This window comes from Coffea arabica, chromosome 10e (assembly GCF_036785885.1).
Source record: "Coffea arabica cultivar ET-39 chromosome 10e, Coffea Arabica ET-39 HiFi, whole genome shotgun sequence".
In the NCBI taxonomy this organism is placed as follows: domain Eukaryota; kingdom Viridiplantae; phylum Streptophyta; class Magnoliopsida; order Gentianales; family Rubiaceae; genus Coffea; species Coffea arabica.
In genome coordinates, this window is record NC_092328.1 from 48,401,092 (window position 1) to 48,416,040 (window position 14,949).

General features: G+C 34.5%; 1 protein-coding gene across 1 annotated transcript; it reads left to right on the forward strand.

Annotated features, from left to right (window-relative positions):
* Positions 1-4,952: 4,952 nt before the first annotated feature.
* LOC113711672 (MADS-box protein SVP-like) lies at positions 4,953-13,968 on the forward strand. Its single transcript, XM_027234845.2, has 9 exons — positions 4,953-5,228; positions 5,600-5,798; positions 10,984-11,062; positions 12,088-12,149; positions 12,249-12,348; positions 12,439-12,480; positions 12,635-12,676; positions 12,758-12,918; positions 13,621-13,968. Exons 2-9 carry the CDS (start codon positions 5,617-5,619, stop codon positions 13,634-13,636), a joined length of 684 nt encoding a protein of 227 aa, XP_027090646.1. The 5' UTR covers positions 4,953-5,228; positions 5,600-5,616; the 3' UTR covers positions 13,637-13,968.
* Positions 13,969-14,949: the final 981 nt, after the last annotated feature.

The following is a 14,949-nucleotide window of genomic DNA, read 5'->3' on the forward strand; positions in this document are numbered from 1 at the left end:
TCACTACTGTCAAAAAATTAACACCTGAGACCCGAGTAGACTCTCTTGTAGTCCTGAGACACCTGTTAACCAAACCCTTGTTTATTAAGCAATACGGTTTTACATGCGGAATATTAGTGTATTAGATGATAACTTTGAATGGTTGTATTGCTTTTAGAAGCCTAATCATGGTACAAATGGTATAAGTTCTTAAAGATCACGTTCTAACATATTTCAGCGATGTACGTGCACTCTAAAGTGATCTAGGAAGATGGAGCTGCATGGCCAAAAGGAAAAGCTAGATGAGTAGTCTATTTTTTTTTTTTTTTTTTTTTTTTGAGGTTTCAAGCAAAACCCGTTGTATAAGGTTTCTGAGTATTGCAATAATCAATTGAAGTTTGAAAAATTAGAGAAACCTCCCCAGACAATAAGCTTTGGTAATAGTTGATGATGTAAGCACAAAAAAATCAACGAATATCCTATATTGCCTCTATCTAATTTTTAAAATTTCACAGTAGTTATTTGCTAGAAAATTTGATCCATGTTTTAAAGACGCCGTCCAAACCAAACCGGAAAATCGAAAAGCTGGGAAATCCAGCGTACTAGGTACCTGACCCACATGGATATCCTATGGCCTAGGACGGGGGTATCCTATGGCCTAGGACGGTTACGATTCGATATTTTGTTGAATTGTTAGAACTAGGTTGGGTCACAATAATATCATTCCATGGGTCTTGGTAACCGACCCATGAACACCTCTTCTATTAGCTGATCAACTCTTTGTAAAATTGAGCAAAAACTCGATTCAGAGGAATTGAAAATTGAATATAATGTACTAGATCATATTACACTATAACTTTTTGATAAAAAGGTATTAACGAGAAAATGTTTCCTTTTTTATCTTTAAATTCAATTTTTTTATTTAGAATTTGTAAATTTTGTGAAAGCTATTATAGTATTTTCATATAACACCAAAGAAGATAAGTGTAATTTTTTTCAAACTTTAAGGAAGGCGAACGCAATTATTAAAAACTTCAAATTTATCATAAATAACGTAATTATCCCTATTATCATTTTGAATCGGTAAAGAGAATTGTAACAAATTGTAATTTATCATAAATAACTCATAAACTTGAGACAATTTTTAGTATTGCTCGTAATCAAATAAATGTCAATATATCAATGAGTGTGTCTGGACAAGAGATTATTTATTCAAATATATTTATTTACATCATCATTACAATTTTTAATATATTTTTTTATCTCACATATATTACAACACAAAAAGTGTTATCTCAAATAATTTACTATTCAAACACACTCAAATGGACAATTAATCTGGACGTACATTCTGAAGTCTTGAATTTTTAACCATACCACGACCTTCCATCATTTGAGACGGCCGTCAACTGTTGCAGCCTTGACTTACACGACGAGTTATCACCAGTCACCACCATACAAAATCCGTGGATATGAGGTGCTGATATGCACATTGTCCTGGCCATAATAGCCCTAGGTGAGAGGTGCGACTCAAGTGGCAAAATTGTAGGCCCATATTTGATTTTATCAAAAGCTAGAGTATCCTCAATTCCCTCGAATAGGGATTTTGTGGGATGGCCATGAATTGGCCAAAAAAAAAAAAAAATTTAAGATTTAGATCACAACTTGTGCATTGATTTTAATATCGTGTGTGTGTGTAAGATTCACAAAATTTTGTTCTATAATTACTAATAGTTAAAAATGAATTAAATCATGAACAAATAAAATTACATCTTGTAAAATTGAAACAAAACTTGTCCAAACAATTTGTCTGGCAACCATTTGGACCCTTGGTCCTTAACTTCTTCAGGTGCTGAGGAGCAGAGTGAACTGTTCCTTCGCCCATTACTGAAGAATATGGTGTGCTCGACAGAACAAGCTGCATACGCCTATTTTTGAAGGGTGCTTTTACTCAAAACCCTCTACAAAAAGAAAAGGAAAAAAATAGTGATCAAAGTTAATTTGAAATTACAATTTTTTTTTAATAAAGAAGTGATCACACCTAACTTGAGACATCGAAGGTAAATTTAAAGACTCTGACTCTCATCCAGCTGCAGTCGAGCTATCGAGGGAACATAACGGCTGATCAATCTTTGTTATGGGAACATAACTGCTAATACTACGTACAACTTTAGACCGATCGATATCTCAATCCCAAGTGCAAATTGGTTGTGGCAATGGATAATGGTCCAAAAGGGGAGCATCACTCAGAGAAGTCCATATCGGTTAGAAGAAGATACTCTCAATAGCCAATGCACCTCAAGTTGGAGCTCCCATTGGCATGATCTGCAAATCGACCCTCAATTTGGATAGTTGTGTGCAGCTCAAGGCAGGACCATGTAATAATTAACTTCAAACTATAGAGAATGAAGACAAGTTAAAGCAAAGATTTTCTCTTGACAGTGGTCGAATGAAAAAGGTTCCCGTGTTTGTTTATGCTCCTGCCGTTGAGTTAATCAAGTTTAACAAATTGATCAGCGAGAAATATATATATATATATATATATATATATGATGTTGCTGCCTATTTTTTCTTCACAAAATATTTGAGGAAAAGAAACATATATAATCTGTAATTTGATGTTCTTTTATGATAGAGCCAGCGTTGCTAATGGTTCAAAAGAATGCTCAATAGATAGAGGAGTTGAGAAACAATTACCAGTGCCCGAATTGAAGTACAAAGATCCAAATGAAGTGTACATTATAAATGTATCGTTGTATATTTGTGTGTGTAAAGTCTACATCCCATACACTGCTGCATGCATCGCTGTGAAAGTAGCAAGAAAATTTGGTCCCGCTACTCCTATTTGGAGTTGAATTTTGAAAACCGGGTCGTCGATTGGAAGATTATTCTTCTGTTCTGTACCTTCGCTTTCAATGGAACAACCTGGACTGATAATCGACATTTTCTGCTTTATGGGCTCTTATTATTATTGTTATTTTTTTAATTTAAAGGGCTCTATACAAATGCAAGCTTGCAAGAATAATTGATGTGCTTCTTGAAAGAAGACTCAAAAGAAGTCATAAATAGAGAGTGACGAGATTCCTGCAGAAATTGGGCTTTTGTTTCAATTGTGTACAAAACATCCTCGTAGCTTATCTCAAAAGGCTATGTGAAGTTTTATATGATTAGAGTACCTAGTGATTAATTTCACAGTATTACATAGAATGAGTCCCTGACACAAAAGAGAATTCTCTTTTGTGATGAAAAACCAGATCAAGTTAATGCTGCTATTGCCATAACGTCAAGTACTCAGGTGTATAGTTCAATTGCATAGACTATGCTAATTGCTTGCTGGAGCCAAATGTCGTGACACATCAAAGGGGTTAAGTATACTCGTCCTGTTAAGTAAATATAGCTCCATGGACGTTGCATAATTGGTAAAACCTCCAGAGTCATGATCAGATGCAGTTAATACATATGGTTTAGCCCTCAAACTTTAAAAAAAAAAATAAAAAATCACTGCCAACTTCGTTTTCCAGTTTGGGGCAAGGGAAGGAAGTAATTGTTATTAACGCATGTGTTTGGATTTTTCATTCGAAGCCTTCAAGATTATAGACTCTTTTTCGTGCTTGATAAGCTTAAATCTTGGTATTCTAATTTAACACAATTTCAAGCTATTAATGTTATAAATACAATCTAGTGGAAGGCATTATCGAAAACAAATTTGGGAATTTTAGCTAAACACTTGCTTGGAAATATAGATAAATTAAAGTGCAGTTTGTCAACATTGTGGTGGACAATTTAGTCAAATATCAACATTAAGTCACTAACACAATAAATGAGTCACCATACAAAATAGAAATGTATAAAAACACAACAAATTTTGCTACTTGCCAAAAGTGGTGTCAACGGAAGGTTAAACACTCGGTAGGAAATAGATAAATTAAGGGATACTTTTAAAAACCTCTCTTAAGGTTTCTGACAATTTCACTTGATTCTTCTCGAGTTTAAATAATTACACTTATGTTTCATGGTATAGTAAAGTACCTAGAAAACGTTCCAATTTCTCTATCTCATGTCTATTTCTACTCCTCTATTTCCTAGTTATTATACTCTTATTTGTTATCTTTGATTTTATGGATATTAGTAAATTGAAATTGCAAAATCAACAGAGGGAACAGATCATGTGTTAAGTACATATGCTATAAATTTCCCAAAAGAGAAACATTAGGAGATTCTAGATTATCCATTCCTTTGTACCTCTATACTCTACTCATTTCAGGCGAGATAAAGAAGCAATACAAATGTAGATCATTTTCAACATAAGTTGACTCAATTAATATATAAGAATGAAACATATTTTTACAAAAATGAAATATTATTGAAACTTATATGTGACCCTTGGATGGATAGGCAATTTCCTACAAGTGACCTTTACTTCTGAAACATATGTCCTAACCGGTGATGTTCGGATCCGAAGCACCTACCTTTTTCCTACCCAAAAAATGTGGATCATGATCGTGCAAATTGGTGAAAAGACTTTTAGGTTTGTTGATTATGGTGAGAAAGTGTACGAAGAGGTAATAATGGCCATCCATGATAGTGATGCAGCGCGGTCTATCTGTACGGACATCTCATCGTCCACATAATATGAAAGAAAAGAAAAAGAAAAAGAAAAGCCACACCCACCACAGGCTAGGCACAGCTCCCCGGTCGTCATTATTTCTGTATAAACAAAAAAAGAAAAAGAAAAAGATAATTGTATTCTAGTTGTAACAGGAATATTTCTTCATTAAACTAAAACTCACGTTCATCCTTCAGAACCAAACTTAGGATATCCACAGAAAAAGAAAACAAAAGAAGACACACATTCTCCAGTCTCTCTGTCTCTCTCTCTCACACACACACAAATAGTCTACATTTAGGCCGCTCAGATTTTTTTCCTCTCCTCTTAGGTTTAGGCAAATGTGGAAAACTGAGGATAAAAGAAGGATTGGTTTTGCTATAAAAGGGAAAGTGGACTTTCCTTTCTTGACATGGGGCTTCTGTTCCCAATTCTTCCCTCCCTCTCTCTAATTGGTGGCTTCTTTTGATATTTTCGTTTCCATATAGGATATATTTTTTTCTTGTTTGGAAGCTGGTGTTGTGTGTGAGGAGTTGAGCTCAACAGTGGTGTTAAGCTAAGAGTACAACTGTTTCTTACTCAGCGCACGAAACAAAGAACATCTCCTGCAGCTCCTCACCCTCTCACTCCAGTACCCAATAAGGTAAACAGTACCGATCCCCCCATCCCCCTCAATATCCTTGCACACCCCATCTCCCACTCCCCAGCTTGCATGTTAATGAACATCAATTGGTGGGCTTTTCTGGGTTTTTTCGCTCAGATCTGTACTTGTATTCTTTTCTTTAGGGTTGCTTTTTGCTCACTTAATCCTCCTCCTGATTTCTTTGGAAAAAAATTGCACCTGCCGGCGACCACACCGAGCACTTTTTGCGCCTCTTTCTTGTGCCCGTTTCTATTTAATACTCTCTTTTCCCATTGCTGCATAAAATTATTTGCCAAACCCATCTGCTCGTGGTACCACACTACTATTGCAACATCTTTGATGTTCTTTTCCCTCTGGGTGTAATTATCAAGGCGATCGAAAAGAAAAAATGGCGAGAGAGAAGATCAAAATCAAGAAAATCGATAACATCACGGCGAGGCAGGTGACCTTCTCCAAGAGGAGACGAGGGCTTTTCAAGAAAGCTGAAGAGCTTGCTGTTTTGTGCGATGCTGATGTTGCCCTCATAATCTTCTCAGCCACTGGCAAGCTCTTCGAGTTCGCTAGCTCAAGGTAAATCTAACCCTACCCTATATATAATCATATGGTATACTAATAACTTTTTAATGCAAAGATGAGAGCTGGGGTGGCTTCATTATCATGTTCATATATATATATATACATACATATATATATATATATACACACACACAAACAGAGAGTCAGTATTAGATGTGTCTCATTCTCCATCTCTCTACCCTCTTTCCTTCCGTCTCTCTTTCTAGATATAGGCAGGGTCTGAGAAGATGATGTCAGCAACATTTTGTTGGGAAGATCGGCTCTTCTTAATTCAGGTGACTAGACGAAAGGGAATCAAGACTGTGACCACTGACATGAGAAGTGTTTAGCTCAGCTCCAAATATATTTTGACCCAAAACCAAACAACAGAATAGTAATTTACAACAAAGGTTCTGGTCTCCTTCGTTACCCCTTACCCGTACTCCTTTTATCTTAAGTCTTAAATATTTACCGATAGTAGTAACATTTAAGAATTGCTAAAATTAGAAACCCTAGTAAAGATTCTTTTCAATCTTCAAAGTTTTCTTTACTTTACTTGAACCCCACAACTTCTTTTTTTTGGCTTCTTTTTACTCAGTTTCTTATCGACCCAGCTCTCGGTTTTCCGTTCAGTAAGTTATACTCCTCCTAACTTACTTGATCACAGTAAATAGGTCTCACTTGTTCAATGGATTTCACATTTTCTTTCCAAGAATGTCTCTCCGATTTTAAAGGGTACTAGACTATTTCATCACACTAGTAAATCGCTCTCACTTGGGTTTCGCAGTTTCTTTCCAAAATTTTCACCAGCTCCCACGTTGAGAAGTAGCTTAATTATTATTTGATCATAGCAGGAAACTCTTCTCCATCTTATATATCAATCTGAAACGGTACAATTCCATGGACCATTCTTTTTGATTGACTTGCTAGAAAGGAGCATTTGAGCTGCACAATTCCATTAGTCTCTTCACGAAATGGAGGCCGAATCTCAAAATGTTCAGTTTAATTTTCTCCAGGATGTTTACTTGCATCAGAAATTAAGCGGAGTAGATTTCATGTTTTCAAATTCTTGATTTTTAATTTCACTCATAGCATTAGCATTTGAGAGATGCTAAAGGGAAGAATATGGAGTAGTGAAACTTCTTTTTCATGCAATTAGAAGCTGCTAAGTTACGATCATAGAATAATGATTAATTTGAAAGTCTATCTTAACTGAGTTAACTGGTTCCTAATTAATGGTTCTAAAATAAAGAAACGAACCAGTCATTTAAGATCACCAACTGATTTAATTGGTTCGTAATTAATGGTCATAAAATAAAGAAACGAAGCAGTCATTTGAGATCACCGGTCAAATCAATCTTATCATTTTCTTCACCTATTAACCTGCCAAAACTTTATATTAATTGGACGATACCAAATAAATCTAAAAACCGATTATACACTTTTGTAAGTGTAAGCTATATACACTGCGCGATCTTTAGTTGCACGGTGTATATTATTCGTTGGGACAATAAAACAGTAAAAAATGAAAACCTTTTTGCAAAAGAAAAACTTCATATTAAGATACTTAAAATTCTGCCTGGTTATATACATGCCAACGGTTGTCTTACTTCTTTTGAAACATCTAATATACTGTGGCATGATCTTGTGTTTAGCTCACTCCGAAGGATGTCAGAACAAATCATTGTAGCTAGATTTCAGCAATGAAAGTGTTTTCCTGTCATGTTTCAGTGGCTGCATGTGAACTGTCTTTCTAACGGTGTAGCTATTAGAAATTAATGTTTGCTCACAAAATCAACTTTCATCCTCGTGTGCAGCCACTGATTAACTTAGCGTCATTTTGGTTCAACTTCCTATATAGTACCTTGTCTTGCAGCTTATTCAAAAGTTGCTTGAATTAAAAAAATTGCTTGCCATATCGCTAAAATATGTCTCAGTTGGTAGTTTCGTTGGATCATTGCATAAAATGGCTCCACGCTAACAGACGACCACAAGAAAATACTAAAAATGGTCACTTGGACCAAATTCTGTCTAGTTTCTAGGAGCCTGTATCCAGTCCACTTTGGATTCTTTCTTACATGAGTTCCCTTTTTTGTGGTTTGTCTACTATCTAAATTCAAACGCATATTTTGCACATACCTGGATAAGGCATGCATATGTCTGTTTTGTGGGGTCTAACCAGTAGATTCGTGATAAAGAGGTAAGAGAAATTCCATTGTATTTCCCTAGTCTCTGATATGATATCAAAACTTCACTCAGGTGTGCCTCTTGTCAGTTTTTGTACTTGCTTCGGGTCATATGTGTAAGTTCTGGATACAGGAAGGAATTTCTGTAAGATTAATAGTATTCGTAAAAAGATTTCTAGTCTAGGTCTGATAATGGGCGAGTCATGGCTTCTAGGTTTGAGTATTACTTGACCGCATTTTTGTGTACTCTTCTGGCCTTTCCTTAAAAGAATTTCACATATGCTTGTGCACAAGGCTGGAAATCACCATTTGAATTTCTCTTCTCTCCTTTATGCTTTAATCAGTGGTAGGATTTATTTTTGGTTGGGCTGATAACTCAATGGTTGACTGCATAGTCCATGATATGACAGGTTTGCAATTAGACTTGAGATGGCAAAAAAATAAAAGACTCAAACAAGCATTTTTACTAGCCAAAGATAAAAAGATTAAATTCACTTTGAAGAAATATAACTCAAGGTCACCTACTTTTAATTACTAATGTAATTATATTGTAACCTATCAATGACAAGGTGAATTTTCTGTACTTGTAATTTTGTTTTTCTTTAAACAGATCTTTACATGTATTTCATTTTATATCATACTTCTGATAATGTTTATCTCTCGGTGTAATGAACATGTTTTGTGTTTCTTTCTGACAAAAAACTGAAAAAAAGAAAGAAAAAATTACAGTTGGAAATGATTGCATGTTGTAGAATGGATGAAAGAGATCTACAGTCAACTAAATGTTAGGAAGAGGAATGTGCCTATGGAACACTTGCATGGTTGATGTCATAAACTACCGGTTCAAGTAATGATAACATAACTTTCCTTCTATTTGCACTGATTTTTTTTTAACCATAAATTTCTAATCATAAATGCCTCAGCACATGTTGCATCCCCGAGGCTTGCATTTTTTGGGATCCTTGAGCTTCTTGCTTAAATACTTACTCTATATTAGTCCTCCAGATCTTGAATGGACCTGTGAATTTGGGTGGAATGGTTTAGGTTGTAGCTTGTATTTGCTTAATACATATCTTATATATTAGACATGTCCCAGATGGTTTGAAGCTTCGACTTTCTTTGAAAAGGCGTTGGATCAATGGTGAACAGCTAACTACGCTATTCGAACGTAAATGTTTTGAGTTTGAATATCACTTTCCAATCTCATAGAATCTCCTTCTACTCAAAATTGAGAAATATTGTAAAGGTGTCTCACACGTTCTCGTGAGGCAAATCGAGTCTTTGATTTACTTTAATGCTAACTGGCAACCTTTGCAAATAACTGATAGTTGTGCTGACTTTCTATTCATTTGTCATGCTTGTTATATGATAACTATGGCTTTGTGATATGTAGGGCACTGTATTTTTGTCCTGTCATCATGAATTATAAACTAACAGGTCAACTAAGTAACTGTTTGATAAAATTGAAATCTGAATTGTGAAAATTAAATATTGACCCCTTTTGACAAGTGAGTTTTTTGAATATTTGTCTAAAACTTTACTATAATTTACTGTAAAAGTTTTTTAAAAAATTTTGAAAGTGTGTAAATTTTTGAATATTTTAAAGTGTATAGTTTAAAATTTTTGAAATTTTTTTTTGAAATTACTGTAGTTAAACTTGGGAAAAAGTTGCCTGCCAAACAAGGCCATTAAAAGTATTGAGTTGCTAAATTATTTAAGTTGTATCGTTTGATAATTAACTAAATTATAAAACTGAATTCAAATATCACAAATATTTTGTTGACAATTTTTAAAAAAATTGCCCTTATTTGTATATTTGGAAAAAAAGAAAAATGTGCGTATGTGTGTGAGAGAAAAAATAATGAAGTAATTTAGAGGTGGTATTTAAGTATGTGCATTTGCATGTAAGAGGGTGTGTCTGCATGCTTGTGTATCTGTGTGTGTTGAATATAAAGGAAATAAATGTGTACCAAGTGCTAGAATACTATGAGTGTGTTATGTGTGTGAGTGGCATAGTATGTGTAGTCAATTCAGAAGATTTAGTGAAATTTTGTTACTTAAAATTTTATACCCAAATTAAGGTGTGCTTAATAAATTAAGTGGTAAGGTATTTCTGTTATCAAACATGCTGAATTCAAAACTCTGAATGAATTAATTTTCAACATTAAGTGGAATTATCAAACAGACTAATAGAACTTAAAACTGAACAGATTATTGCATTTTTATATTCTAGGGAATCTATTTTAAATATTGTATAGTAAAAACTATAAAATTAGGATTTAGAAATTAGAGGTCCTAGGTTCAAATCCTATCGAATTGTCAATCTCTCCTGATTTTAAGTTAGTATATGTCCTACTAAATGTGAGGATTAGTTGTAATATCATGTATTGGCTCCAAAGTCGTGAGTTACATGTAATTTTATTAAAAACAAATGCTCTTTTCCTTTTCATCAATCAAATATAACTTGAGATAATAAGCATAGCAATTTGTTAATCACAGTTGTAATCTATAGCAGAAACTTGAGGTGTTTTCAAAAATAGAGGTAATGTTATCTTCAATCAAATTCTTTTGTAAATATCTAATGCCTATATTACTTTTGGTGTAATAAGTTGTGTACTAAAATAGGATTTTGGAAAATGAATTATAATATGTTAACTCAAAGTAAATTTACTTCACTTTCCTTCATATGTAAAAGTAAAGGAACTCTTATTAAAATAAAAATGTCAAATGCTCTCCATAACAAAAATTGTCTTTTAGCTGTTTGTATTTTCTACTTTTACTTGGGCTTTAAAATTTGTGGTGGATGAGTTTAGTATGGGAACATGGTATCATCTGACCATGAGTGGCTCTTTTCACGATCCTTACCTTTTAAATGCTTTACAGAGAAGGATTTTTATTTTTATTTCTCTTTTTTTGTGGTAATGTTTCTTCAAAGTAGCGTCGGTTGAAGTTCTCTGACATATTGTGATGAGAGAACATCACAAGTAACTCAAGTCTCCTGCATTTTTGTGCAGCATGAGTGATATCCTTGGAAAGTACAAGTTACATTCAAGTAACCTCGAGAAGATTGAGCAACCATCGCTTGAGCTTCAGGTATTACAACATGGCGTTGCATCTGTGTTATCTTTCTTCTAGAGATCCAGTCAACATCACGGGCTTTATCTTGTTAACGCTTTTCATGGTTTCCTCTATACTCTTGGCTGTACTGATCTCATTACCAACATTGCCCAACTGATGATTGGCAAAACTGTTGTTTCATCCTTGAATACATTGGGAATATGTCTCATTTGTTCTGACCTTGCATTTCATCTAAAGATTTCGAGAAGGATATTACCAAGTGCATTGGAAATTTTGAATAATAAGTGGTCCTGTTTTCGGTATGTAGAGGAATATTTTACGATTTCTCTTTGGTTGTAAAGTGACTAGGTGAACTTTGTTTCGTCTAGGGTGCTCGCGAAATGACAAGATGAAATTTGACTAAATATTTTTGAGTCGAAAATATCGACTCTCTTTAATACCTACTTTTAAGATTCTTTTTAACAAGCTTGTTGATTTTGATATGCTGTGAATGGGTGCTGCTTTCTTCAATCGATGCATTATTCGGTTTTACTTTGCCACACGATTACATTAAACAAAGTCTAATCTGATTTGGATGTTTCATTGCACTACGAGATTAGCTTATGCTCAATTGGGACAAATGAAAATGTACTAAACTTAAATTGTTGTAAAGCAAGATGAACCATTGGGGCTGTCGGTGAAATGTTGAAGATGACTGATGTGTATTGTCCCTAATGAAGTTTCTTCCTTTAGCCTCCTTCCCTTCTCTACGCTAGGATTTGTTAGTACTCAGCCTTATGCATGCATCTGCTGATTAGGGTCAAGCAAATTTATCATCATTCCATACTCCTCTTCTTTCTCTCCCTCCGTCTGTTTTTCTCATGGCTAGCTTTCTCCTCATATATGTCTGTTAAATGTATTTTGCTACTTTACGCCAAAACCAAAGTAAGCCATTCATCTTTTTCTAGTTGTTCCAAGAAGTGCAAGTGCAAGTTTCATCGAGTATTTCCCATTAATTGCTGTGTATGCATAGTGATCCTAATTTTTCTTGCTCATTTTAGCTAGAGAATAGTTGCCATGTTAGATTGAGCAAGGAAGTTGCTGACAGGACTCATCAGCTAAGGTACAAAATAGAAACAGAAAATAAATACTGTTTTCCATAATGGATTTTTAGTTTTATTTGAATCTTAGCAAGATGAAATCATTTGATCCTGTGGATCAGGCAAATGAAGGGTGAGGACCTTCAAGGGTTAAAGATAGAGGAGCTGCAGCAGTTAGAAAAAGTGCTGGAAGCAGGACTAACCCGTGTGCTTCAAACGAAGGTTCCCAGTTCACTTTCACTAGCTTTCATCTAAAATTTAGGAGGGTCGCAAATTTACTAACCTAACTTCTTCATGTTATCTTAATTCTAGGGTGAACGCATCATGAATGAGATCAATGCCCTTCAAAAGAAGGTTAGAGTTGCAGACACAAACTTTTTCCTATTAATGCATTTCAGTAATTCTTTCTTTTGACAACTCTGGTCAGTAGTAATAGGCCTCTATAGTCAACATTTATAAGCATCAGTTCCTATACTAAGCTTATAAGTCGCCTTTTATCTTCTGGCAGGGTGCAGAACTGTTTGAAGAAAATAAGCAACTGAAGCAAAAAGTACGATCTTCTACTTAAGTATAAATAAGTTTTCGCTGACAGGTTATATTAACATTGTAGCTGAAACTTTTGGCCACACAGATGGCAATGCTTTATGAAGGGAAGAGGCCAGTGATTCCAGACTTGGATAAAGATATGCTGATAGAAGAAGGCCAATCTTCAGAGTCCATTACCAATGTTTGCAGCTGCAACAGTGGCCCTCCTCCGGAGGATGACTGCTCAGATACATCACTCAAACTAGGGTAAGTGTCTTTGTACTGCCGGTGCTTCCATGCTTGTCAGTGGACTAATCTCTAACTTCCTCCATAAACACATCTACTGTTTTATAAACAATTGCAAGTTTAGCCCTGGTTATTGAGAATTGAACAATTCGCCAATCTGCCTCTTAAATGCGCTGGTGAGGTTAATTCTCTGTGCTTGAGACAATTCTAAAGTTGGATAGCTTTGTACAGTGAGGATTAACTTCATCTTTGCTAGTGATGAATGTTTCTAGAGGAATGTTTAGCTAAAGTACTTCTTGAGACGTGCAATTTAACTGCAAATTTTCTAGCACTAGAATAAATGAAAGTAATAGTTGAATAAGTCTAGAAATTCGAAGTAGTTTCAAATTTATTGTCTTTTTGACTAGCTCAAGTATGTTGAGGTTTGTTAGGAAAAGATTCATGTAGAATTGTTTCTTGCACTCTTTCTCTCTGTCAAAAGAGAGCTGTTTAATGAGAAATCTGAGGTGTTTTTCAGCCTTCAATACCAAGTCTTGATATCCATTTTTATGCTCTATTTTCCAACAGTACTCTACAGACCAATACCTTCTGAGGTTCTTCGTGAGATCTTTCTCTGACTATAGTATATTCACCTATATACATTGGCATTATCCTGAGTACTTTCTCCACGTTCTTGTTACCGTTCTCTATTACTTGTAATACACTCTTTTTTTTCCCTTTCAGGCTACCCTTTAACTAGCCGACGGTGGACAGCTTATGGGGACCTACCTTTAAAAATTACTAGTAACATGGGATCAAGAAATGGAGCTCTCTCCATCTATATGTCTATATGTTATCCAAGATAGTGGTAAAAGTCTATGGTAGTATTACTCCTGTCATAAAATTAAGAGTCTGCTGTGTATGGCTGGCTCGATTGCCTCCAAAGTCCTAAGGTGCAGTAAAAAAGCTCGTGTTGCTTGCACCTGCTTCAACCAGAACTCAAGATTTGTACTCTCTTGTATGAACTTGCTTCCGGGCTTCAGCTGAAAAGTTAATCCTAATAATATGAAATACTACTGGTTGAACTATTTATCTAGAGATGGCATGAAACAACTACTATAGTGAAAGGTATATTTCCTAGCTTGCCCGGATTCCACCGAACAAGTAATTACGCTAGTCTTTTAAAGACTTTGTTTGTCGATTACCAAGTACAAGCGAGGATGAAGAAATGAAACTCGAAATTATATGAGATGGTTTTGGGCACGAATATCTAGAAATAAGGATTTCTATTCGGTTCAAATTGATTGATATATTCTTTTCTACTTTTAGTATAATTTCAAAACTTTTAATTCATATAACAAAATTGGTGTAAAATTTACGATTATACAAAAACTCTACGAGTTTGTAGCAAAGGTAACAAGAATTATACGAATCAATGTAGGTTGGATATGACTTTAACTTGTAAGACACTTGGATCCTAAATATCCACCTCATTGGATATGACCAGAAGACGAATGAAATTCAAAGCGCTCAAAATGGTCAAAATTCCATAAGCCAAGAGAACTATAAATGCAAAAAATTATCTATTAATATACTTGTTCCATAAAGTATGAATTATGTGTTTTTGGACTGCCAATCATTGTTAGTATAATATAGAACGGGTATAATATAAACTATAATAGTACATATTTATATTATACAGATTTTTCTTCAAATGTATGATTAGAAGTTTGGCACAAAAACACGAGTTCAGCAAAAACTCAGACATGAATAGTACGAATATATTTGAAATTTATGAAGCTAAAATAATTTGTTTGGATAGAGCATTATTCCAAATAATTATTTGCAATAATTACTGCAACACTTTTTGTGATGTGATGTATGTGAGATAAAAATGTGGTTGAGAATATAAAAAAGTAAATTGAAAAATGTGTTTGTAATACAAGCGAAATTTTTTTTTGGAAAAATTTGCTATATAAACATATAATTTTTAAATATTATGGTACATATACCACTTTTTAACTCTTACTCTTGTATATTAGCCACTGAATTTATTAAGATTTTACCACCCCA

Bases quoted from the DNA above. Each gene is read 5' to 3' on its own strand.
- LOC113711672 (XM_027234845.2), top strand. From the start codon at position 5,617: ATGGCGAGAGAGAAGATCAAAATCAAGAAAATCGATAACATCACGGCG. The intron at 5,799-10,983 runs GTAAATCTAACC...ATTTTTGTGCAG, and splicing joins TTCGAGTTCGCTAGCTCAAG to CATGAGTGATATCCTTGGAA. The intron at 12,677-12,757 runs GTACGATCTTCT...TTGGCCACACAG, and splicing joins ATAAGCAACTGAAGCAAAAA to ATGGCAATGCTTTATGAAGG.